At 40.9% G+C, this 26,301-nt stretch overlaps 1 protein-coding gene across 1 annotated transcript in view; it reads right to left on the reverse strand.

Annotated features, from left to right (window-relative positions):
* Positions 1-26,301, reverse strand: part of FRAS1 (Fraser extracellular matrix complex subunit 1) — a 429,797-nt gene that overhangs the window by 178,314 nt on the left and 225,182 nt on the right. Inside the window, exons 18-20 of the mRNA XM_019466685.2 lie at positions 26,006-26,182; positions 11,422-11,562; positions 8,707-8,850 (exon numbers count right to left, since the gene is read on the reverse strand). Of these exons, the coding sequence (XP_019322230.2) occupies positions 8,707-8,850; positions 11,422-11,562; positions 26,006-26,182 (462 nt within the window). The remainder of the gene's footprint in view (positions 1-8,706; positions 8,851-11,421; positions 11,563-26,005; positions 26,183-26,301) is intronic.

A 26,301-nucleotide genomic window follows, 5' to 3' on the forward strand; every position in this document is an offset into this window, starting at 1 on the left:
TCTATTCTATTCTATTCTATTCTATCCTATTCTGTTTATTTATTTTGAGAGAGAGAGAGACAGAGACAGAGTATGAGCCGGGGAAGGGCAGAGAGAGAGGGAGACACAGGATCCGAAGCAGGCTCCAGGCTCTGAGCTGTCCACACAGAGCCCAACGCAGGGCTTGAACTCATGGACTGTGAGATTGTGACCTGAGCTGAAGTTGGCACTCAACCGACTGAGGCACCCAGGCGCCCCCATTGGCCACTATTCTTTATCCACTGTAGGCCCAGTCAGAACTGACACTGGTACTGATGGTCACGCCTACATCTAAATCACTGTTTTTGCCTATAGCATGTAAACCACAGAGATTTACATGTGTGTAAGAAACATGGCTAAGTGCAGCCTTAGCAATCTTGCTATCTTTAGTACTGAGAGGATGACCTGTGGGTCTAAATTCAGTTGTGTTCTTTGAGAAGACTGTGGCCTGCAGTTCTTATGAAGACAACAACAGTCCTGATTTCATCGGGAGCCCTGCCAAGTAGAAGGTTTTTAAGTAAGGTCTTTCTGTTATTACTAAATCCAGGTAAGATATTATTTAGTAGAAGTCACATGAAGGAGAATATACAAGTTCTTCCTTTTTTTTTTTTTTTTTTTAATTTAGGAAGGCCCCAATTTAAGCATAGGTCATGTTCTTTTTTTTTTTTTTTCTGGAAGGAAAAGTAAAGAAGAGAAACACCTTGAAATATTCAATCATCCTTCAACAGACAGGGTGGTCTCTTAAATAAAACACAAATTGGGAGAACAAGGGAGAGACAATCACTGAAAGTTCTGGAGAGAGACTGGATATGCAATTCATAGTTCAAGCAATAGGAGATAGGCTGACAAGATGAGGAATAAGAAAAGAAAGTGAATTGCCAAAGAAGAAGATAAGGAAAATAAAGCAGCAAGTGTTTAAAGAAAAAAAAAAGATACTAGAAAATTGAAAAAATATAGAGATAGAAGAATTGGACCAGATGGAATGAAGTGGAAGGCGAACAAGAAAGAGATAAGAAGCAAAAAATGGGTCACACTAAGAAGAAAGACCCTTGACATAATTACCATGTGAAGCATTAGAAGGGATTATCGTAATCATTAGGGCGCCAGATTCGAGTCATGTATTTACACAGCATTTCTTGATCATCATCTATGTGCCAGTACAGTGATGACTGCACTGAGAATTCCCACAGAATAAGAATTCCCACCTCTACAGCAAGGTTTCCTGGACGATCAAATGAAAAGATAAATGAGAAAATGTTTTGAAAAGTATAAAACTCCAGAAACACACCAATGTTACTATTAACAATAACTTGAGAAACAGACCTAGTCCCAGCTGAAACCCTGCATCTCATACTTAACCCCTGATGGCCCAGGCAGTAAATCCACCCCCTGCTGGTTACTGCCCAGCTCTACGATAGGAAATGGCCACTCAAATTAAGGAAAACAAACATAATGGAACACCAGTTAGCCATTACAAATGATGATAATGTGGATTCTTCCAATATTTGCCAACACACAGAAATACATAAATTAAAGTGATATTTAAGAGAAATGAACAAAGAAATACATAGGTGCTGACTACAACTATAAAAAAATGCAACGTATCCACTGAAAAAGATTAAAGTAAGGGGCGCCTGGGTGGCTCAGTCAGCTCAGGTCATGATATCTTGGTTCGTGAGTTTGAGCCCCGCACTGGGCTCTCTGCTGTCAGCACAGAGCCAGCTTTAGACCCTCTGTCCCCCATCTCTCTCCCTCTCTTGCACTATTGCAATCTCTCAAAAATAAATAAACATTTAAAGCAAATGCAGAATGCGGGGCACCTGAGTGGCTCATTCGGTTGAGTGTCCAAATTCATCTCAGGTCATGATTTCACGGTTCATGCCTCACACTGGGCTTGCTACTGTGAGCTTGTCAGCTCAGAGCCCACTTCAGATCCTCTGTCCCCCTCTCTCTGACCCTCCCTAACTTGTGCTTTTCAAAAATGAGTAAATAAATATTTAAAAAAATAAATGCAGAATGATATAAATTATTAAATTTCAGTGTGCATTAATGTTTTTCTTTAAAGTGTATGTATTTATAAGAATATATACAATAAGAGTACGTGGCACTCTAAACAGCTTCCTTAGCTTTGAAACAGACAAGGAAGTTCTTGGAACATTCCCCAACAATGCTCTCTATCGCATCCTGTTACGCCAGTCCCTTTTAATCCACCTTTTAATCCACTAATCAAAAAATTGTTCTTGAGTCCCTATTGTTGTAAAACTATATTTAGCACCGTAGAGTACAACAAAATGGTTAAACATGTAGATTTTGGAATCATACTAAGTTCAAATCTTGGCCCTGTCTTCCTACTTTTGTCATTTTGAACAAATTAGTTACCTTTCTGTGTTTCAGTTTCTTCAAATGTAACAGTAGTATTACTTTGGAGGATCATTGTTAATATTAAATGGCAAAATGCATTCAAAGCAATTAGCACAATGCATGTCACATAAGAAGCCCTCAGAACAGTCACCTATTATTAGATATCACGAAAAGATCACTCACAGGAAACGTGAGCTAGTCAATGCCAAGTACTAGGTAACTGGTAGAAACAATCAGCCCACCAGGAATTAAAACTGGGTCATGCCAAGAGGAAGCTGGTCCTAGAAAGGATGGAATCATGGGGAATAGATGGACAGGATTTTGATGATCAAAATAAGGTAGTAACTGCTACATGTTTATAGTGTGTTTCTCTCACCTTCCTTTCAGTTTGTAGTTGCAGGAGCAGTTACAGCAAGATGTAGGGCAGTGCTAACGCACCTGCCCCACATGCAGAAGCTGGTGTCAAACAAGAACTGGCTCTCACCTCTGGCTTCAAGCCATGGTGCATGGAGGCAGAGAGCCGGCACACTGGCTCACACAGGGCTTCTTCCCAGCTCCTTAATTATGTTCCACTTGAACTTGGGTTTTCATTGCTCGATGTTGGAGTTGTATCAGCTTATTCTAAAACAGGCATTTGTTGCTCCTTTAATTTGTGCATTTTAACATTTCACCATTTTTTTAGGGCTCCCATCTTTCAGAAATGATGACAATAAATGGGGGAAATCATGGAGGGACTCAAAAGTTTTTCTTTTTATGATTTGGAAGAAAGATGTTAACAGGGCTTCTAATCAGTCCACAAATGGCTTCAGTCAGGTTCAGAGAGCAAATACTCCTCAGACCTAACACTGGAAGATGATTATTGATTGCTCTTTGGTGCTCTTCAACAAGCAAGAGAGTGGCAAACCTGAGCACTCTTGGTGACCTTCTGCTTGCCCAGAGGACAGAAGGAGGAAGGAAGGAAGGAAGGAAGGAAGGAAGGAAGGAAGGAAGGAAGGAAGGAGGGAAGAAAGGAGGGAAAGGAAATCCATAATCTGAGTATTGGTTCATTATTTCACTTTACCTTTAGGAAGTGCCAATAAATTGTCAAATATGTTAAAATCATTGCAGGACTTCCCAAAGACTGTTCTGCAAAACACTCATTAGCTCTGAGAGGCTATAACAAATAAAGGGAAGGGTCTGCAATGAAATGTGTGAGAAATGGTGTCCAGTCTCCTTCATTTTAGAAATTCACAATGCACATCTGCTTTTTTAAGGTTCTAAGAAATTCTGCAATAAAGAATAGTGCTTCACTTTATTTAACTGAGAGTTTCCCAAATTCACTTAGCCAGAAGTCTTTTTTTGCATGCAATACCTATTAACCATTGTTTAAAACTTGAGTCCCATGGAAAACAATATGAAAATGCTCAGAATAATATTTCTTTACTGACACTTGTCTTCTTTTGCTTACATTCTGTCATTACTGCCTAAACAAACAAAATTCAATCCCCCAGAATTGTACAACCCTAACAAATCAGCTGTTTATAATTTTCCAGGTCTCCCCCTCTCCATATTATTCTCAGTATTATCTCCTCTTCCATGTAAGAACTCAAATGTATAGCCATCCCATCAGGCATTCCACAAAACCCACAGCATTTTTTTAATGCTTCTGCATTTGGATATTGTCCCCTCATGTTTTCTTTTTAATTTTCACCATCTTCTATGAACAGGGGAAAAGGTTTTAGCTGAGAAAGACAAGTGGAGAAGGCACCTCAAGCTTTGAAATTTGGGAGAATGTTGTTTACATGTGGGCAAAATGTAAACAACAACAAAAATCTATGATGAAAAAGCCTGTTTCCATAGCACTGAACCATGCCTGCTGCAATTTGTCCACTCTTGCCTCTCACCTCAGTTCATTTATCTTTGTTGAAAACCTTCAGCCCTGGTGTAAATCTCACAAACTATATATTTGCTTTGATAAGCTTGCAGGGGGAAAAAAACAAAAAAACCCCACACATATGACATCTCCATATGTGATAACACATTGAGGTTTTGGACCTGTTCCCAGGATGTGTTTATTCTTGTCTGTGTGATAGATTAGATGTAATTTTCTTTCTTAAACAGCTAAGTGCAATTAAGAGGTCTCTGATGATGATCTTAGGTACAGCTCAGATAGAGAATAAATCCTGTGAGTAAATCCTACCACCCTGCCAAGCTCACACATGATAGAGGGAACAGAGAGGGTTCTTCTCCAGGGGCTAGAATTTCCCAACGATGGTAACATGCATTTCACTGATGGCACTGCATGGGGAGGATTATCTTCTGCTTTGTCTATCATCACAGAGCTCTCCCTAACACCTTCCTGAGTTTAGATAAAAGTCCTTGAAATGTTCCAGAGGTAAACTATGACCTGACTAAAGCCACACTTGAGTTCAAAAAAATGTTCTAGGAATTTAGGTTCAGGGTAAAATAAAAATAGCAGATGAGCTCCTAGTGGCTACAGAAAGAAACGGGTGTTCATTTAAACCTTCCACCTCCTCATGGACAGCTACTCCTAGATGTCCAATGATCACCCCAAATTCAACTTGTCCAGTTCAAACCCCTTGTCTTCCATTTCCTGCCCTTAGTAAATGGTACTCCCACTCCTCAAATTTATTTGCCCAGAAACCTTGAAAATCATCCCCCAAATTCCCTCTCCCTTAGTCTCCAGGGCTGAGATATTGCTGACTTCTCTATTGCTTCTATTAGGTTGAACCATATAAACTTGCCACTATTTGATCATTTGTGCACAAAACCCAGCAATCTCACACAGGTCGACCTAATATATAATTAATTCTTAGTGAAGCCATACCCCCTTGTCTTCATCCCCTCAGCGATTTTCTCATTAAAGGGCTTCCTCTCTGATCTGACTTCTTACAACTACCTCTTAAGATCCTTTTGCCCCAGTCTTGTCTTCTACACAATCTTTGGTGGATCTTTCTCTTCACAGAAATGCAACCACGACCTTCCCCTCCCTAGAAACTTCCAAGAGACCCCCACAGCCTTGATGACAAAGTATATTCTCCTTAAACATAACATACGAGGCCTTCCTGACTGGCCCTGTTTCCTTCTGCTTCAGGTACCATGACTGCCACACTCAGGGCTGACATTCTGCTTAATTCTTTGTTGGTGCCCGAACAGATCATAGTCTTTGGCCCATTTTCTGGAATGTTCTCCCCTCCAAGTCTCCAAACCCCTCTAATTCTCACTCATCTTTCAAAATCATCTCAGTTATGGTGTGCTCTGGAAAGCCTTTACTACCCACCCTCCCCCACACCCAGTGTGGGTTAGGGTCCTGCCCCACAGATTTGCCTCCTCTCCATAGCAACATCATATTCAAACATATGTCCTTCGTTCACTCTGCTGTACTCTTCCTGAATACAAGCACCATATCTTATTCATGTGGGCATCCCCAGGGCCCAGCATGGTGCCTGGCATGGAGTGTATGTATAAAAAATGTTTGATGAAGCTGTAAATGAAGGAATTCATTACGGTGCTACAGAGAGAAGTGTGAAGACTATGGAAAGGATATATATTTCTTGAAAAAGCAAACTTTGGGGTCAGTGCACTCCTTGAAAAGATCAACAATTGAAATTACTGGTCAAATTATTCTGTAACAAGCACTGACACACCAGTATCTATTCAACAAAGGATTTCTAAGCACCACACAATGGTTACCTTACTGAAAAACTTTCACTTACTATACCCAATTCCTAGGACAGACAAGGTTTGTCCCGTGCAGCCTATTTTAGTGGGGACTGTTCTTCTAGGGCTGAGGATTTCCAGAGTCATTTAACCTAGTCCCATGATTCTTTATTCTAATGGTCCCCTATTAGCCTTAAAAAATTTATGTGACTCCTAATAACCTAATTTATTATCAAAGAGGGCTCTGGACATTGGAGAGAACAGAACTCATTAAAAATTAAATTTTTCCAATTTCCTTACATAAACATTTACTTATAAAATATGTCCCAGCATAAAATTTTTAGGGTCCACATACAGAATAGGTTGGAAATAGAAAAGTCATCATGAAGGTCTGCCCTTCTAACTCCTCTCTCTGACTATAATCTCTCCTTGCTCTAGTTCACCTTCCACAGCTTATAGGTGTCCTGCCCAGAGCACAACTTAGCCAAGGCACAGTCTTCTCCCAAACTCTCACGACTCTATTACCCACAAGATTCAGTTCAAACTTTCTGGCCTAGAACTCTGCATTCTCTAGACTCTGGTTCCAACTTAAATTTTCCAATCATTTCATCTAATGTGCCTTAATACAAATCTTGCTCTTCAGCCAGGTGGGACCACTCACTGGCCACAAATGGCCCACATGTTCTACCTTCTGTCCCGTCTCCTATGGAACCATACCCAGAAATCCTGCCTACCCTCCCTCTGCCTAACCAAATCCTAGCTATGACTCAGGAAGAATTTAGGTTCTCCCTTCTCTACAATGCTTTTCGCATCTTTTATGCCTCTGAACTCCTATAACCCATATTGCCTGTTGGTGCTATTATCCATAAGATTCTTTGTACTATTGTTAACTGCCAGTTGTGTTTTTGGTTCACCTCCTTAAGTAGCGTGCAAGATATCCATGTCCCCTCAAATGGCAACTCAGCACCTTGTGGGTTCTATGTAAATACTTACTAATGTACTGAAACCAGGAGAACCTCTTAGTTCTCATAGTAACTGCTCCTTTGTATCCTAAAGAAGCGGTTGCTGAACTCAAGCTCACAAACTATAATAACAGTCAGCCCCTGCCATCCCTAGATTCTTCTTCAAGGGTAGGCACTAATGTTTCCTACCTGCCCACTTCCCAAGTCAGCCGTGCCTATAGCTGGCAGTACTGGTAAGAGGCTCACACTCTGCAGCTGTGGGGTATCTCATGAGTCTCAAGCCTGGACTCTCCGAGCTTCCACTTTTCATTGCCCCTAAAATGTTTGCAGTCTTTACAATTATGTTTTTCCCTGAATACCAGCATCTTTTGGCTGTAGCCCTGCTGTTGACAGTTTAGTCTTCCTAGGATATAAATTCTGGACCCCAATGTCTAGCTATCAACTAAGGTCATCTGCAAAAAGGAATGGATCACCCAGGACCATGGCACAACCAGCCACACTTGGAGGGTTGTCATTAATTTGCTGTGCTCCCCCCCAAAATGGACACCTGAGGCATTAATGCTGTCCCAGACTAAATGTGTTTGCTCCATACTATGATCTAGATAATTGACCACACCTCATATCACTGCCCAAAGACAAGTCCTACAGACAGATCAACCTCAGCAGCATATATCCAACCAGATCTTAGCCTTTTCACCTTTCCCAGCAGCATCTCAGAATGCCTCCCAATCAAGCCAGTCAGAGATGTGACAAAAGCTGTTGCAGGCAAATCTCTTTAAGTTTCTCCTACAATTTGGAGAAATGGGTCAAGAAATATGTAATAACCCACTAGTCTATACATTCTTCTCTCTAGACCATAAGCTCTTTGAGGGCATGGTCATTGTCTCATTCACCTTTCCTTTTTTTTTTCTTTTCTTTTCTGTATTCTGGGCATCTAGCCATGAGTAGACACTCAAAGATATCTGTCATTTGAATGGATGTATGAACCCTAAACACAGTATGGCTTCTTCATCATTACCCAAATTCCAGGCTACTTTCCTAATATAGACCTTTTTTGAAACCTGAGTTCTAAAATGAGGAGGAAAAAAAAAAAATCCTATCTCCTGAGATAACTGATTTACTTTTAGGTTAATCTCCCTAAATTTTTGTGCCTAGGGTTGATGGCAAAAGTTCTCCACAGCAAGACGCAGAAGATAATGTAGACAAGAGGGAGAATCTTCAGAGTGACTGAAGAAATGTGTTGCTATCTTAAGCTGAAGTGCACCACATAAGGTGCTATTATCATCACTTCAATCTTCATGAATATAAGGTTCCAAGTTTTTTCAGCAGTTTCAAGAGTGTTATTAGAAGATTCTATTTAAATCTACAAATATTTACTAAATTTCTGATAGGAAGCAGTGAAGTAAGTTCCCGGACATGAGACAAATGCCTCCCAAAAAAACAGCTCTTCATCTGATGACAAAGGACAAATATGAAGAGACCCCTTTTTTTTTTTTTAAGTAGCTTCCACGCCCAGGATGGAGCCCAACGCAGGGCTTGAACTCACGACCCTGAGATCAAGACCTGAGCTGAGATCAATGTGGGATGCTTAACCTATTGAGCCACCCAGGCTCCCCCAGATACAAGACAGGCTTCTTGAGCCTGGTATGGAGAACCCCAGTCTTTGGCTTGTGATTTCCAGGACTCTGAAGGAGCTCTCACTCACCAGTGCAGTACCCCACCAGGTTGAGGAATTGTTCTTCTTTACAGCTGGTCCTGCAGCTCCCACCAGCAAGAGTGACATGAGGGTGACAGGAGATACAGTCAGAGTCCAATGGGCCATGGCACTGCCTGCAGGTGGGGTGGCATTCTGGGGAGAGAAATGAGAGCCAGGATTGGAATGAGCCACTCACCATGTAAACACATGAAACATTAATGCACTTCCACAAATTACAGCAAGAGCAGACTTCCGACACTAATCATCTTTCGAAGATTCCTAAGCAAGCCTGGCATACGTCAGACCCGACCAAAAGATGACGTTTCTGCTGCCAATGAAAATGCTGTCCAAGGACAGAAGGTGGAATCTAGAACCATCAAAACTGGAGTAATTGGCTGCACATTCCAGAAGCCCCAGCAGGAATAGCCCCAATCTATAGAAGTAAGGAAGCTCATTCAGATCAAGGTCACAAAGCAGACAGGTGAGCGAGTGGCAAGACGCCCTCCCTCTTGTTAAAATACCTTGTGTGATTCAAAGAGCTAGACAGGGAAAGGAGGGTGACATTTTGCTTCTCAGAAATTCCTGGCAGGCAAAGGGGAGCCACACACAGCAAGGGACAGCAATACTTCTAACTAGAGTCAGATGCCAGCCACGCTCTCCCTTCAGGCCACAATTTGGATGCCTCCTGTTAGCAGCAACGCTTAATTAAAATACAAAAAAACAGAAAGCCCTCTTCCTGGAGGTTATCGTGAGCCAGGTTTGAAGTTCAATTCCTTAGACAAAACCATGTCAAAGCTATGTTTTCTCCCAGGGAAAGCTCAAATTACTCAGGGGGACTGCCCTGGAAACAAGTAAGTCGCAGGAGGTGTAGGCGGTAAAGATAAGGGCGAGGAGGAGTCAAAGAAGGCTGCAGCTGCAGTCGCATTGATGCTGCCAAGGCAGGCAGCAGGAGATTTAAGGATTTCTCTGCCAAGGACGAGGAGGTCTAAGCGTGTCTGATTCCAAGAGGAGCAGAGGTGAGGGACCAGAGCTGGGCAGCGCTTGCGGGAACCGATGACAAAGATTTCCCTTCTGGCACAGAGCTGGTGGAAAGCACAGGCACAGATTTCGTGTATAGTCAACCACCTCTCACTTCTCATGGTGAGAAGCCAAGGGAAGATAAGGAGTTATATATAAAACAAACAGATAAATAAATAAGGCAAGCAAGTAAGAAGTGAGCTGCTGATTAGAAGGCTCGCATGAGCTATCATCACTCGTCATCCCTCCTACATTCCTGAGGCTCTTAACTTGGAAAACGCTTGTCCTAAAGATACTCGCATTCTCAGAATGATTTCTACCTCCCAGTTCTTCCTCCCCGCCAGATTTCCCGCCACCCGGGTGCCCTGCCAACTCGGGGCACCGTCCATCTGCTGGCTGCAAGCGGGCAGAGGCATAGATGGAGGAGAGTTAGAGCTACTCAGACTTGACCCCCCAACAATTTCACACACAGGACAGCCAGTGGGACCAGGGTGAGGGCACAAGAGGACAGACAACAGTTTTCAAGGACAACCCCAATGACGAGAAACCAGGAACATTCCCACTGAGCCTGATAGAGTGTTTAAAGTAGAGCAAACCCATCTAGGGCCTAGAGAGATTAGAAAGGTATTTGAAAAAAGAAAATTCCAGAAGAAATATAATACTGATCCTCAGTCTAGATTTGCATTTACATTGGATTTCCTCTTTGGAGTTTGAGGCTAGATGAACCTGGCAAGCATAAACTTACTTTAAAAATATTTTGTGCACTGGGGCGCCTGGGTGGCTCAGTCAGTTAAGTGTCTGATTCTTGATTTCAGCTCAGGTCATAATCTCACAGTTGTGAGATTGAGCCCTGTGTAAGGCTCTGTGCTGACAGTGTAGAGCCTGCTTGGGATTCTCTTTGTTTCCCTCTCTCTCTGCCCCTCCCCTGCTCATGAGCACATGTTCTCACTCTCTGTCTCTCAAAATAAATAAATAAACATTTAAAAATATTTTGTGCACTTATTATATGCTTTCTTAGGATAGTGCTAAGTATATAGTAAGGACATGTGATACAATTTTATAACAAGCATATAAGCAGGTCTCAACAGTCTAATTTTAGAAACAAAATGGTAATCATGATAGGATGTATTTTGTCTTTTCTTCCATAGATACAAGAAAACACAGCGCTACAATAAGGTGCTTAAATTTTAGTATTTTGTCAATTCCAATAAAACCCTGAACTAATCTCAACCAGTAATTTCTAGGATCTCTGTCACTGAAATATAAAGGTGTTGTTAAAAACTTATTGGACCGACACACCAAAGAAGAAAATAAATATCTTGCTTTCATCTCTACTCTCTTAGGCTGTAGCCAGGGGAAGTGGAGCTGAGAACTCTAGAGTTAGAACCAAATGCCTGGTCCTACAGAGCCGCATTAGAACCTGGATGTAGTAGCTTCATGATCAACACCATCAAATCTACCCCTCCCTGTGTGCATAGGGCAAAGCTGACTCCAATTTTTTACTTCATCTGTATTTCCCTTATTGGAAGAATAGAACTTCACTTGTTCCCCTCACTCTATACCTTTACTCCTAACAAGTTCAAGATAAGGATGTACAGCCCAAACCTAGTGCCCTGGTATGACAAAAGTTTCAATGACAGAGTCTGGCTGCAATACAGAGACATAACCATGGCATAGGGAACATGCCCCGGCATGTTACATACTCACCTGTGCAACCGCCTTCCTGGTTAAAATATCCATCTGGGCACTGGGAGAGACACTGCCCATCCAACAGCACTTGAGAAGGCCAGCAGGCTGTGCAGTTAAGTGGGTTTTTCCCTGCACACCTGAAACAGGATTGGTGACAAGCTGGAAGAGAGATAAAGCAGAGGAGACAATCAAGAAAGCTGCCATATGACAAATTCGGTAGCTCTGTTTCTCCTGTTAACGTTCCTGGGTTGGAATAAGTTCTGCACATTCACTTAGTTTTTCCCAAGGACAGAGTACACATCTCACATACTTCTTTCTAAAGGCCATATCCTGCAAAGCAAGCATCTGTGGGACCCAGATTAAGTAAGGCACAAATGCCACGGAACAGAAATAACCATTTGCAGAGGCATACATTTCTTTTCTTCCCAAGTTCCATTCTCAGAGAATGTCAAAGAAAGACCAGAAAGCCGTAAAACAGGTCTCCTTCCCTCAGGACAGTTCCTCCTCCATCATTAAACAATGGGCTGCTTATCAGGCTGCTCAAATTATAGCAAACAGTGATAGAAGCTTTACTTACTCATTCACAAAAATTTATATGGTGCCTACTTTGATGGAGACTGAACATACACGGGTGAGAACTGTCCAACATTTTGAGCTGCTCAAACTAGCTGCATCAACAGACACACAAGCAAGGAACTAGAATGCAATTAATGGGAGGCAAAGTATAGTAGAGAGAGTAAGAGCATCACATCACAATTCTATGTGACCTTGACTAATTTATATAACTTCTCAAGGCTCCTACTTCCTCATGTATAAAATGAGAATATAAACTGCACATACTGCAGGGGGTGTTGTGGACATTAATTGGGTTTGATGCATGTAAAGTTCTTAGGATAGTGCTAAGTATATAGTAAGGACTTAATACATCTTAGCTGTAATCATTATCATTGAGTGCTATGTTGCAAGTAGGTATACATAGGTATACCTACTTTTTATTTTATACATAGGTATAAAAAGAAATGTAGAAGCAAAGAAGAAAGAAGACATCTCTGCTTGCCTACATCAGACCTTTAAGAACAAAAGGGTTCTATAAGGAACTTATCAAACTCAACACCCAAAAAAACCAAATAATCCAGTGAGGAAATGGGCAGAAGACATGAATAGACACTTTTCCAGAGAAGACATCCATATGTTCTGGCTGACAGACACATGAAAAGATGCTCAACATCACTCATCCTCAGGGAAATACAAATCTAAACCACAATGAGATACCACCTCACACCTGTTAGCCTAAAATTAACAACACAGGAAACAACAGGTGTTGGCGAGAATGTGGAGAAAGGGGAACCCTCTTACACTGTTGGTGGGAATACAAACTGGTGCAGCCACTCTGGAAAATAGTATAGAGATTTCTCAAAAAGTTAAAAACAGAACTACCTCACAATCCAGAAACTGTACTACTAGGTATTGACTCAAAAGATAAAAATACTGATTCGAAGGAGTACAGGCACCCCAATGTTTATAACAGCATTATCAACAATAGCCAAACTATGGAAAGAGCCCAAATATCCATCAACTGATGAACGGATAGAGAAGATGTGGTATGTACGCACACACACACACACAATGGAATATTACTCAGCTATCAAAAGGAATGAAGTCTTGTCATTTGCAATGATGTGGATGGAGCTAGAGTATATTATGCTAAATGAAATAAGTCAGTCAGAAAAAGACAAACACCATATGATTTCACTCATATGTGGAATTTAAGAAACAAAACAGATGAACATATGGGAAGGGGGGAAAAGAAAGAGGGAAACAAACCATTTGAGACTCTTAACGACAGAGAACAAACTGAGGGTTGATAGAGGGAGGTGGGTTGGGGGATGGGCTAAATGGGTGATGGGTATTAAGGAGGGCACTTGTGTTAAGCACTGGGTGTTGTATGTAAGTGATGAATCACTAAATTCTACTCCTGACAACAATATTACAGTATATGCTAACTAACTAGAATTTAAATAGAAATTTTAAAAACACCAAAAACCAAAACAACAGTGGACATGTTCCGTGAAAAGAAAAAAAAAAAAAAAAAAGAATAAAGGCGATATTTGCATGAAGTCCCAAGGGTGGCCAGTGTATTAATCATGCCTTTTTACTTTCTGATACTTTGACATCTGGGGTCCTGCAAATCCTGGAGAGACTACCTTCCCAGGACTAGTCAATTCCTAGAGATAGTAAATGACTATCATGGTAGAATGCCTTTCATATGCTAACTAGCCAGTCCCAAATCCACACACCATCACCTCCCCTATCACTCACACTGGGGCCACTATCCTCTTGCCCATTGGAGACATTCCCTACACCCCAAAGCCCACTGAAGTTATTCAAATTAGCCAATCCTAAGCTGCTTACTCAGTCTCACTTGTACTTTCCCACAGAAACCACAATAAAGGTTCTTGCTTACATTTTCCCCTTACTCTTCTGCCTCTTGACCAACACTGGTGCTTCTGGGTGTGGCCCCTGTGGGCTCCCTCCTCTTAGAAACTGTGAGTAACACATTCTTTTCAATGGCAATTATCTCCTGATCTGTTGGCCTCATCACACCTGAATAATAATGAAACCTCTATTATGAAACAGCTAGTCATTCACCTCTAATCATTCATTTGTTATTGAGTCTCAAATAGGTCTAGGTGCTGGGGATATAATGGTGAGTAAGACAAAGACCTGATTCTTAGCCATGTGGATGATTTCAGGCCACCTGCCGCTGTCCATCCGGTGGACAAGATCCACAATTGCAGGGACACCACTCTGAGTCTCCTCTTTGGCCTCTCTGCTCCTTCTATCAAATAGCCAGACAGAGACCAGCAGCTTGGAAGAACCAAATGTGATTTTACACCAATGAAGTCTCCATTTCTACCAACCCGCTATAAAAACGCAACATACGTTTTGTAATGTATGCAAGGCTAATATAAGCTAGGATGTCCTGGTCCATCAGTACTGGTTGTTAAATATTAAACTGCTGATACATGGCTGACATACACTGCTGTTCTAAGTCTTCTAGTACTCCCTGCAGCCTTGACCCCACGCTAATATCCTGCCCTATCTGTAAACCAACACCTAAAAGGTTTAACACCTCCACCAGGAGGCTTCCAGGACCCTGCTCCTGAACTAAGACCAATATCTATTTGGATTCGGCAGTACCTTGATTTACTGGTTAATAAATATTTGACTCTCATCTCTGGGTATACTGCAGAACTTTATACCTATTCAACAGTATTTACTACAATATGAAAAACAGAGCTAGAGCTCCAATTTTTAAAATAATTTCCTTTCTTATATTGCCTTGTAAACAACTCTATTAGCACAAATCACAGTAAGAATTTTCCCCCCAGCACTTTCAAAATCACTGAGAAAATATTTCCTTTTCAAAAAACAAAAAAAGAATAGGTAAGCAAATATTAAAAGGAAGGGTACACATTAGCCCATTATGCAAGACACGTTTAACACAAATGAACGAAGCGGCATGTAATCAAAAGTCAGGTGGCAATATTTCAAAAATCAGCTAAATTATACTGTCAACATAAAGCTTTCCAGGATGATTTGGGGAAGCAACATACTTCCACATATTTAAATATACCTACGACAATACCAATATGTTTATATTAGACTTTACAAGATTGCTAAGATCCCTAGCTCTTCTTCTTATACCTCCCTAATAAATAGGAAATCAAAGCATATCATTGTGGAACTGAAAACTAGGGAATATGAATTAATGCCTGTGAGCACACAACATATTTTATTTCATTCCATTTGGTCACAAAGTCAATGTGATAACCTGGCTCAATGTAAGTAAAGGTTATTTTTGAATTCATAAAACAGGAAAGCAAAGAGGACAAATAAGTTGAAAGATTGATGGGCCAAGAATTCCACAAGAAAGTCCCTTTGTCACCCACTAGATTTTAGAAATTTAAATATCACCACATCAAACCTTAGAGCTGGGGTCATTGGAAATGTTTAATAACCAAATGGATAATGAGCCTGTTAGTTGCCGAGGGGCACAGAGGGAAAAGGACATACTGGGTGGCCACCCTGTCAAAGGATTTTTTTTTTTCCTTTACAATGCTCTGTTTCTGTAAGTACAGGCATTTGTACCTTTAAAACAATCTCACAAAATTTCAATTCTGCACCAGTTTGGGAAATGTCTATACTCTTTCAGTGACTTTAATGAGGCTCTATCATTCTATGGAATCTGCTTTCATAGCAGGAGTTCTGGTTTGAAGTCTAAGATCCTTCAAGGAAGACTAACTCCATTATAGGGCATATATGGAAAAGACTTGAAAGAAGTTCTATGAATAATTTCCCCACGTACTACTACATTTTTAGAGAGTGACTTTCCAGTTGATGGCTAAGTATATTTCTGAAAAAGCATAACTGAGCAGCTTAAGCACTAAAAGTGTTGGCATTAAAACTGTCCTTAGATGATTGTAAAGTCCACTGAACCGGACTCCAGAAAAATATTACCTAAAACAATTAAAACATATCAATTTTTGTTCTGTTATATTCTACTCTCTTATTCTATTCTACCCTATCCCCTATTTAAATTTCAAACAACAAACATACTACTTTTTTTCTTTTCAGTGATATAAAAAGTGGTTCAGCATCCCTAATTTTATATCATATAAAATTTCCTGGCTTTTCATGTCAAAAACAATTTTTGAGGTAGACTTCTCTTGAATTATGATGTAAATATCAAAAATCCTCTAGGAAATACAGTAGGAGTCCTGTGACAAGGGATGAAAACTGAAATGAATTAAGTCAAATAAAATCAATCTCCTCCTTTCCCTCACCATCCTCTTCTTCTCTTTCTTCTTCCCTTTTTTAAAATGAGCTGATTTAACTTATCCCTCCATTCCTCCCCACTCTCCCACTAGATTAAGAACCACTTAAGAGTAAACATCATATTTTTTTCATCTCTGATCATAGTAGTACTGTAGTACTGATCATAGTCCCTGTCCCTGGCGTGTCCTAAGTTCCCAATCAATGAATTCCTGCTGATTGAATGGGTGGGTAAGTAGGTGAGCCAGTGGGTGGATAGGTAGATGGAAACACTGGCAACACATTCTTCTAATTCTCCCATCTCTCTGATCATTTCCCCTCAGCCTTTCTCTGTTTACGTCAGGATACTGGAGCTTCCCAAAACGGCAACCTCTGCCCTTCTTCTCACTCTAAGAAAACTTATTCATGGCTTTAATGATGACCTCCATGCTGGTGAGTCCCAAATTTATGTGCACATCTCTGGCCTTTACTCTGAACTCCAATTACATAAATCTGCCTGAGGGATATCTCTAACTTGGTGCTTCACTGGTGTCTCATATTCCTTATTTTCAAAATACTACTCATCATCCACTTCCAAGCTCAGCCCATATAGACTTAATGCAAATTATGGCATCACATTCCTTCTGCCCAAAATTGCAGCTATTATCCACCCCCAATTTTACAACCAACCCACCACATTGTCTTTCTTTTTTATTCCCTGCCTCACTTGGCAGTCCCACCATACACCAAGACACCCATGCTGAAAACCTTAGACTTTTACTTTTCCATCACCACAACCCATCCAAGACTCTGTCAAATATCATAAACTATGTCAAATCTATCCCAGCTTAACCATCCCCATGACCCTTTGGTGCAGACCTTCAATATCATTCATGAAGTGGATTAGTGCAGCAGCTTCCTAACCAGTCCCATTGTTTCTCCGCATTTACCTGTTGCACAAGTAAGGGATTGATTTTTATAAAATGCAAACTGACCAGATGATTCCCCTATTTAAAATATTTTAAAAGTTCTCCAGTACCCAGAGTGTCAATTCTAAACTCCTTAGCGTAGCACATAAAGCACTTCATGATGTGACTCATCCCTATGTCTCCACTTTCGGCTTTATACTGCGGGAATACCAAATGCATCGTACTTCTCCAAATAAGTCATGCCTTTGCACCTGCTGTTTCCTTGACCTGGAATGCTCTTTCCCACCTTCTTCCCTGGTGAACTACTAATTCTCCAACAGGCTGATGATGTAGTTTTCTCTCTGCAAATCTTTTCTCATACTTTCTCTCTCCCAGACAGAGTCAGTCTCCTCTATGCTCTTTTGGGGATAGAAAGATGAAAAAGATATAGATCATGCCTTAAGAAAAGCACGATCAAGTAAGGGAGACTGACATCTGAACAAGCAATTAAAAGAACATGGTACATGCTGTTGTAGGGGCCAAGGGCGGGCTACTTGTGAACTTGTGCCTACTGCCATTACAGTTGGGGAGCAAGAAATTTCCTGTCCCCTCAAGGTCCTTCTAGCTGGCCTAAGAATCAAACTGACATGAGACAGAATAACAAGAGAAAATCAAATTTAATAGTGTATGTACGGGGAATCCATACAGACACTGGAATTCCAAAGACATGCAAAATGAAGTGTATATGTTATCTTAAACTAAGGAGAGGGGTTAGGGGTCTGAGAGCTCAAAGAGAAGACATACAATCCTCAGGAAGATTAAAGACAGTAAATGTTAGGTAAACCAATGTTTGCTGGGCCACTCAGAAACAATGGGACATACAAGGACTTTGATCAAATAGATCTTGCTAGGTTCTTCCCTGTCTATCATACCCAATTTATATCATAATGTAGTTATCTATGGTCATAGCTCTCTTCCTGGAGCAGGTCCTCTATCTAAATTCTTTTTAGGCAGGCATGGGGAATGTAAAGAGATTTTCCTGAATCTGCTGGGTTTTGATTGCTTTTTAACTGAAAACAGTCTTTATGCCAAAGTGGCCCATCTTAGGGCAGCCTGCCCTTGGCCCCTACAACAGAATGTGTATCACGTTCTTTTAATTCCTTGTTCAGATGTCATTCTCCCTTACTTGATCATGTGGTCCTTAAGGCATGGTCTATATCTTTTTCATCTTTCTATCCCCAAAGTTGAGCACACCCATGCTATAAAAACTAGAAGGGGAAAGTGAAAAAGATTGAACATTACCAGAAGGCATGCATTTATATAGCTTATGTCAGCACTCTGGGGACTACATTAAAGAGTGTTGCTTAATATAGATGCCATGTATTTTATTCAATTAATGCAAGGGAATCCCAACTTCATAAATAATAACATACTCTTAAGCGGAGCAGGCAGACTCCTGCCCATTTATTTCTTTAATTAAAGCTCTTTGCCTTAAGGCCTTTGGTGAAACTTAGCAACAACTAAATAGATCGAAATACAAACAATGTACTTTTTCTTCCGATTCACCTAAAGCATGTTAATTAACTGACCAAAATAATTGGTGAATTTCCTATTTAAAAAGAAAAAAAAATGGTGTTCCAGTCCAAGATGGTGACATGGGAGGCTCCTGAACTCACTTCCAACTCACACCAAATCTACAGTGACACCTGGAACAATTCCCTCTGAAAGAAATTCAGAAACTAGTTGAGGGACTCCTAAATATCAGGCAAATGAGAAAAAACCTGTATGGAAACAGGCAGGAAAGGCTGGGACACTCTTGCCATAAACTCCACCCCCCTGCACAGCACCATACAATCAGGAAGGAACTTCCAGTTTTCTCCCTGAAGAATGAAGGGTTTAGAGTCAACATGTGATGCCCCAGCTTTTAAGAGTCCGCTTATGGGATGGGTCCCCAAAACCCTAGCTCTGAAAGCCAAACGGGCTTGAATCCACAAAACCCATAAGACTATATAGCAAGTAAAGAAGTATTTCTTAATGCGCCCACAAAAATTGGTGGCAGTTATTCCCCCAGGGCTCAGTACAGAGACTGGAAGTCAAAAAAGCCCATTCTCCCTGCCTTTCCCAGAAAGAGACCTATTTGCATACCTTAAAAATTGTTGGCTAAGGGTCAGGCTTCTAATTTAACACATGCATAGAGGCCTACTGACTGCGAGCCTCCTAGTAGACCTGGGAGGTGGACACCATATTTGTGCTTTACCTCTGCCTCCTTCCAGGTCATTTGTGTCTTCCTGGAAGGCACTTACGCACATGCTTGGCACCCCCTTGACAACCTGGCTCTGGTGGTAAGTGAGATTAGAGTTCACTGGTTCAATGGGACTATAGCAAACAAAGAAACAGTTCTTAACTGGCTGGCTATCACCCCATGGCTCAATGCAGAGGAAGCAGACTGAAATACCCATCCCCCAGTGTTCCCTTCAAAGAGGTATATTTGCATGATTTAAAAGCTGCTACTTGAGGCTCTAGTGTTGATCAGCCATCATCTTGGCTGCTGAGATCCTCCCCTTTGGGACACTAACAAATCTTACGTAGCACACCCTCAACATCTAGAGGCCACTAAGAACAAAGAAAATGGCATAGACAACCACAAAGGGTTTGAAAAACACTCAATGGCTAGGGCTGGCTGAACAATAAAGGTACAGAGAACAAACTGATCGTTGCCAGGAAGGAAATGGGTGACGATGCTCAAAAGGTGTAAACTTCCAGATATAAGATAAATAAGTTCTGGAGATATAATGTGCAGAATGGTGACTACAGTTAAAACAATATTGTATATTTGAAAGTTGCTAAGTGGTGAATCATGATGCTGTACATCTTAAACTAACAAAATGTTCTATGCCAATTACATCTCAATAAAACTAGAGGAAAAAAAATTTTTTTAAATTGATACCAAACCTGTATTGACATGTGCTTCCTGCAGTAAGACCCAGCCTAAGGAGACAATACTATCTTCAAGACTGAAAAAGAAGACCTGGAAAGATTTGGTTGCTAAAACTTCCCTGGGGCACCTGGGCGGCTCAGTCAGTTAAGTGTCCGACTTCAGCTCATGTCATGATCTCGCGGTCCATGAATTCGAGCACCATGTCGGGCTCTGTGCTGACAGCTCAGAGCCTGGAGCCTCTTCGGATTCTGTGTCTCCCTCTCTCTCTGTCCCTCCCCCACTCACACTCTGTCTTTCTCTGTCTCTCAAAAATGAACAAATGTTAAAAAAAAAATTTTAATAAAATAAAATAAAATTTCTCCTATGTTTAACCTGACTAGAGCTCCATGATTATTCTAAGTAGAATGAGAAGGATGCCAATGCAGGAATGGGGGCCACTGGGATGGTTGCTACCTGCCCATTCCTTGTTAAAGCAGTGTGCCCACCGACATACTACATCAGAAGACATGTAAGTAAAATTCATTATTGCAGTACAGAGTTCACTTTTAAAAACTTGCAATTCTCTCAAAATCAGATCATCTTGGACCCTCTTGCTGAATTGTGTGGGAACTGAAAGAATCCATCATTCATTTGCCACAGAATTGGGGCAATTACATGGCTAATCTAATCACCCTGACTATGTTCGGCTCCAGTCCTGGTCACCATTGCCAAGCTGTTGACATGGTGATAGAGCTGCATCATTAATTGAGATGGCCTGGCCTGAAATTAAATTGTAAGGCTCTAGTGTGAAATGAAGAACAAAGGATACAGGCTCGGAAGGGAACATTTCCTGAGCAACCATGGCCTGTATTAAAGCCTAGGATCCACCATTGCTAAATCATTCGTTAGTTAATTCCTTCTAAGTCTTCCTTTCTTCGTCTATAAAATGGGAGTAAATGTAAACTCACAAAATTTCTAATAAAATAATTGGTTGTAAGGAACTTGTAAGCCATGAAATGGTGTGTGTGTGTGTGTGTGTGTGTGTGTGTGTATACACACAAGTATGCGTATAAATAACTGTAAGAAAATATGCCAAAAGATTAAAAGAGGTTATCTCAAGATTGAAGGGTTATAAGTAGGATTTACAGATAAAATAAAAGATACCTAGTTAAATCTCAACTTAAGATAAACAGCGAATAGCATTTTAAAATATCCCAGGCAAGGGGCGCATGGGTGGCTCAGTCGGTTAAGCGGCTGACTTTGGCTCAGGTCAGGATCTCGCGGTTTGTGAGCTTGAGCCCTTGTCAGGCTCTGTGCTGACAGCCTGGAGCCTGCTTCAGATTCTGTGTCTCCTTCTCTATGCCCCTCCCCAGCTCACACTCTGTCTCTCTCTCTCTCTCTCTCACACACAAATAAATAAAAATTAAAAAAAAAAAATTAAACTGCTTTAGTTAGAAAGAAGGATACCAATGATAAAATGATATACTTGCCCTTCTTAAATTAGAGGCTTGCTTACTCAACTATAGTCCCTGGACCAGGAGCATTAGCCTTATCCCAGATCTACTAAATCTGAATCCACATTTTCACAAGATTCCCAACAGATTCTTATGAAAAGCTCTGATGTAGACAGACTGCAACTAAAAGCTAAGGTTTCAAAATAGCTGAACCCTTTAAAAGAAAGAAAAAACAAAACAAAACATCTCAACAAGAATGGAAGGAAAATCTGAAAAGGAATTTAGAGATCTGCCTGATCCTAGGAACATTCGTAGGAAAGAGGAAAAGCGTCCCAGTGACAAGAGCTCCAGGTCCTTTGTCCTGTCCATCCACCACGGGCTGCACAGTCACTAAATGCCCCCAGGAGGTATCCGTCTTGGGAATTACCATAAGAATGGCACTCCTGGAATTGTACAACATAGCAACCTCCTACCCACCTCTACCCTGGGGACTTCATATGGATTCATGGAACTCACGGAGGCCTGGAAAACCAATTAGGATAGATGAATAAAAAAGTAAGGGATAATATTATTTCACTTTTATGTGGAATTTAAGAAACAAAACAGATGAACATATGGAGGGGTGGGGGGAAGAGAGAGGGAAATAAACCATAAGAGACTCTTAAAGATAGAGAACAAACTGAGGGTTGACAGAGGGAGGTGGGTGGGAGATGGGCTAGGATGGGTGATGGAAACTAAGGAGGCACTAGATTGTGATGAGCACTGGGTATTATATGTAAGTGATGAATCACTGAATTCTCCTGAAACCAACACTGCACTGTATGTTAAGTAACTAGAATTTAAATAAAAATTTGAAAAGAAAAAAAAAAGTAAAGTATAGTTTTTTGATGTTTGAAAGTTTTGGAGGAATTGAGTTTTTATTATTTTATTTGTGCAAGGGAGCTGATGGGTATTTCCTGGGTTTTTTAAATGAACTAGAATCTGTCAATGCTGACAGAATCAGTTAAATAGGTGAAATGAACTCTGGATAACATTACTGAAATCCTTCTTTGAGTTAATACTAAGTACTAAATGTTAATACTAAATGTTAATATTCAACCAACATGCACAGTTTGGGTTGACTACTGAAAATGCCTCCACATTGTCTTTCACAATTAGTAACAGACGGTCTTTTGTACCAGCAATTCTAGCCACATTTTGCAAACACAGAGGCTATATGGAAAAAAAAAAAAAAAAGCATTAACGTCAAAGCTCCATCTTCTAAAGTACCCAAGTTCATTTTTGAGCATGAGCCAAAATCACAGGACAAACACATGCAGGTGGCCGTCCCCAGCTCACCAAAGTATTTCTGCTTTGGAACGCACATCAGCCCAACTCTTTCTCCCCCTCTCTTATCCCGCTGTGGGCTTCACAGCACAGACCACTACCCAAGTACCTGACGTGGGTTTTGTTGCTACTGTTGTTATTCATTTCATTATTACCTGTTTCTCTCACTAGAATATAAATTCCACAACAGTAGGGATTTTGTCGGACTCATTCTTGAGTGTACCTCCAGTGCCCAGACAATGCCCAGACAATGCCTGCCACCCAGGGCCCACTCAATAGAAATCCGTAAAAGGAATGAATAAAAACAGACTGCCCTTGAGCTACTCATCAACAAGGTTCTCTTTGGTCACTGTTTGTTAATTTTGTATTTTTTCGTCCTTCAATCATAGTCTTGGATGTTAGTCAAATATCTCAAGTAGTTTTGTTTCATCTTCCACAAGATAATTCCTGGGTTTGTCATGTAGCTCTGAGTAGAAACTTTCATGATAACTTCTGACACCACTTCAGACTCTAAGTAAATTGCTTCTTCCTATAATGCATCTGCTTCTCGCTTTCATTAGCTGCAGTAATATTCTAATCACTCTGTACTGCAGTCTCAGAGAGAGGAAGAGGGAGAGTTCCAGAAAATAGTTGTTTTTCTCTTCTTTATAGAAAGGCACTTGAGATCAAAAGTGCTGCAAAATAAACTCTCAATGGTACAGCCACAAAAAAACTCCAACCCTTTGAAATGTTCTGCACAGAAGCAAGGGCATTTCTGGGAATGTGCGAGAAGGAGAGCCCAGTGCAATCTCATAGGGCTCTCAAGCCTGACTTCATAGACAACACTTCGGCAGAATCGACAATGGAACAGACTGGGAGGAGGCAAAAAGGTTTCCAAAGATATGAGATGAGTGACAGGAAACACATCAGTCAACACACTTAATACTCAGATAGGGTTGGAAACAATTGGTGGTTGCACTCAAGTTTCCCAATGGGATCTTGGGCAACTCAATTAACCTTTTTCTGCCACATTCCCATCACTTATAAATTGAGTACAACAATCTACCTAGCAGAGATTGCGCAAGGATTTGGTAATAAATGTGAGTAGATAGCTATATATGTGATACCTAATAATATTATGTTAACTAGCATAAAATCACGGGGTACAAGGGACTATAGAGGTCAATCTAGACCTTTCACATGGGGCCACAATTAAACCACTCTACAAGGATTAGACTCTAATCCTTTTAAAAAAGGTGTCTGTATAAAGGGATTCCCAGAAAACTCCCCTTTGTCAAGGATGCTTCCTTAAATCCTGCAGCATTTTACTATGCTGTGCTTTTGCCTCTTCAGCAACCATAACACGGTAGCCCCCAGGTTTAGGGCATAGATACTGGAGTCAGGCTGACTTAGAATCCACTGGACTCTCCTCTATGTTGGCTACATGACTTTGAACAAGCTATAGCCTTAACTTCTGGAAGCCTCCATTTCTTCTCCTCTAATACAGTTGTCCCCCTGACCCCATAAGGCACCACAGCTATGTGAACAACAAGTAAGGCACTTCACTTAGCGTGTGGTTCATGGTGTGTACCAAATCAACAGTAGCATTATATTCTGGCTGAATAACCCTGGTCACTCCAATATTTATTTACGACTTAACTTTACAAATGTTAATTTTTGTTTCTCTTTTCTGATCCCTCTTCAAATTCCCTATTTTTCACTTTTAATATAGTGTCCAAAATTATAGGAAGAGGCTAACTATGCTGAGTAGCCTGGGAAGATTTCTTCTTTATTTCTCCCAGGATCAGAGGGGAAGGCTGTATGGTGTGTGCCTTGGGAAGGCACTGGGACTCTTAGTGATAAAGATTCCTGTATTTCAGAAGTGGTTGTGGAAACAGAACCATGAGAGTTTAAAGGACCACAGAGAGTTTAGGCAATGCATACGTGAGTAGGAATCAGTGTATTTAGAGAGTAAAGACCCTTCCCCTAATTTCTGGGCACTGTGTAACTTCCCTGAAGCCTGGTGCATCCCAGGGAGCAGGGGATTACCTCTATAATGTTCTTGAGTACCTGAGTATTTGGACTGAGATTTATTACAGTTGAGCATGGGGCTTTACAATTTGCCAAGAACTTTCACACTCCTAACCTCCTTTGATCTTGGCAAAAAGTCTGTGAAAGATAGTTATCCCTATTCTAATGCTGTGAATGCAAAGTGTCAGAGAGCTTAATTGTCTGGCCTGGGGTCTCTGTATTCCAAATCTACATACTTCCTACCATTCCATAGGACTCACTGTGTTAAAATCTTTTAACTTAACCTTGAAATCCATCATTTCCATATGAGAGTAACTTCCAATGTAAAATTGGATATTGTAGGATACAAAATTGAATCTGCAGCATGCTTAACAGTTATGTGGTAAAAATAAAAACTCAAACTTATGCACAGGAAAAGACTTGGCTATATTACAGCAAAATGGTGAAAGTAATTACCCAAGTGGTAGATGGTGGTAGATGGTGGGCAGGTTATCTTTCTACATTCAAAGTTTCCTTTAATGAACATACATTATGCTCACAATGAAAAATATAAGTATTGATTTTTTCAAGTAGCTTGAGAGTCAAATATACCCAACAGCAAGGCAACTTTGTGTAAGAGCAGAGAGGGGCCTCCCCTACCTCCCCCCAAAATTACACATCTCTCCCCTTCATCTGCTCAACCACTCATAGATGATCCAGCTATTGAGTCAAATTATTCAAGATGGCATCAATTCTCTGTAGATGCTATGCTAAGGAATGGCGGGAGTCACTTCTAAATTTTGACAGAAGTCCAGATTTTGCCCTGAAGGGGCCAATTCATATTCAGAGTAGCAAATTGGAAGAAATAATAAATGGAATTCTACCATGAGCACTGGGCCTTTCTTAGCTACTCATACTGTCTCTGAAATAATTCCTGTCTGGAACTTCTTAGAATGTAACTTTAGGGACAGTGGGGTAAATGGAACCAGCTTTTTAAGATCATCTATTATTCACCAAGGGAAGGAGAACATGAGTGGGGTCTCCTTTGCATGTCGGTCTTCTCCATCCACAAGTATCCTGGAACAGTTCTTATGTGAAAACAAAGGGCTTCTGGCTTTGGTCCCACCTCCCAGGATCTCTCCAGAGCAAAGGCCAGAAGCTACCTAACATTTCCTCAAATCATGCTTCCTCACCTTCACAAAGTCCAGTGTTCTCCAAGTAAAACTGGGCTCTACATTGGGACAGGCACACGCCAGAGGTGATGTTCGCCCCAGACAGCTGCTCAACTTGCAGTCCTTCATCAGGCTTCTTACACTGGGCACAGTGAGAGGGCTCTGGACCCACACAAGTGAGGCAAGAGGAATGACAGGCTGCCATTAAGAATAAAATGCAGAAAACAATCCAAGGGTCACATATATGCTGCAACCAAGGGGAGTCCCTAATTAAATCTAAACTACTTAGAAGAGTTCACCTGATACATCTTATCAGA

Source organism: Panthera pardus, unplaced genomic scaffold, assembly GCF_024362965.1.
Source record: "Panthera pardus isolate Hobbes unplaced genomic scaffold, ASM2436296v1 HiC_scaffold_13, whole genome shotgun sequence".
NCBI lineage: Eukaryota > Metazoa > Chordata > Mammalia > Carnivora > Felidae > Panthera > Panthera pardus.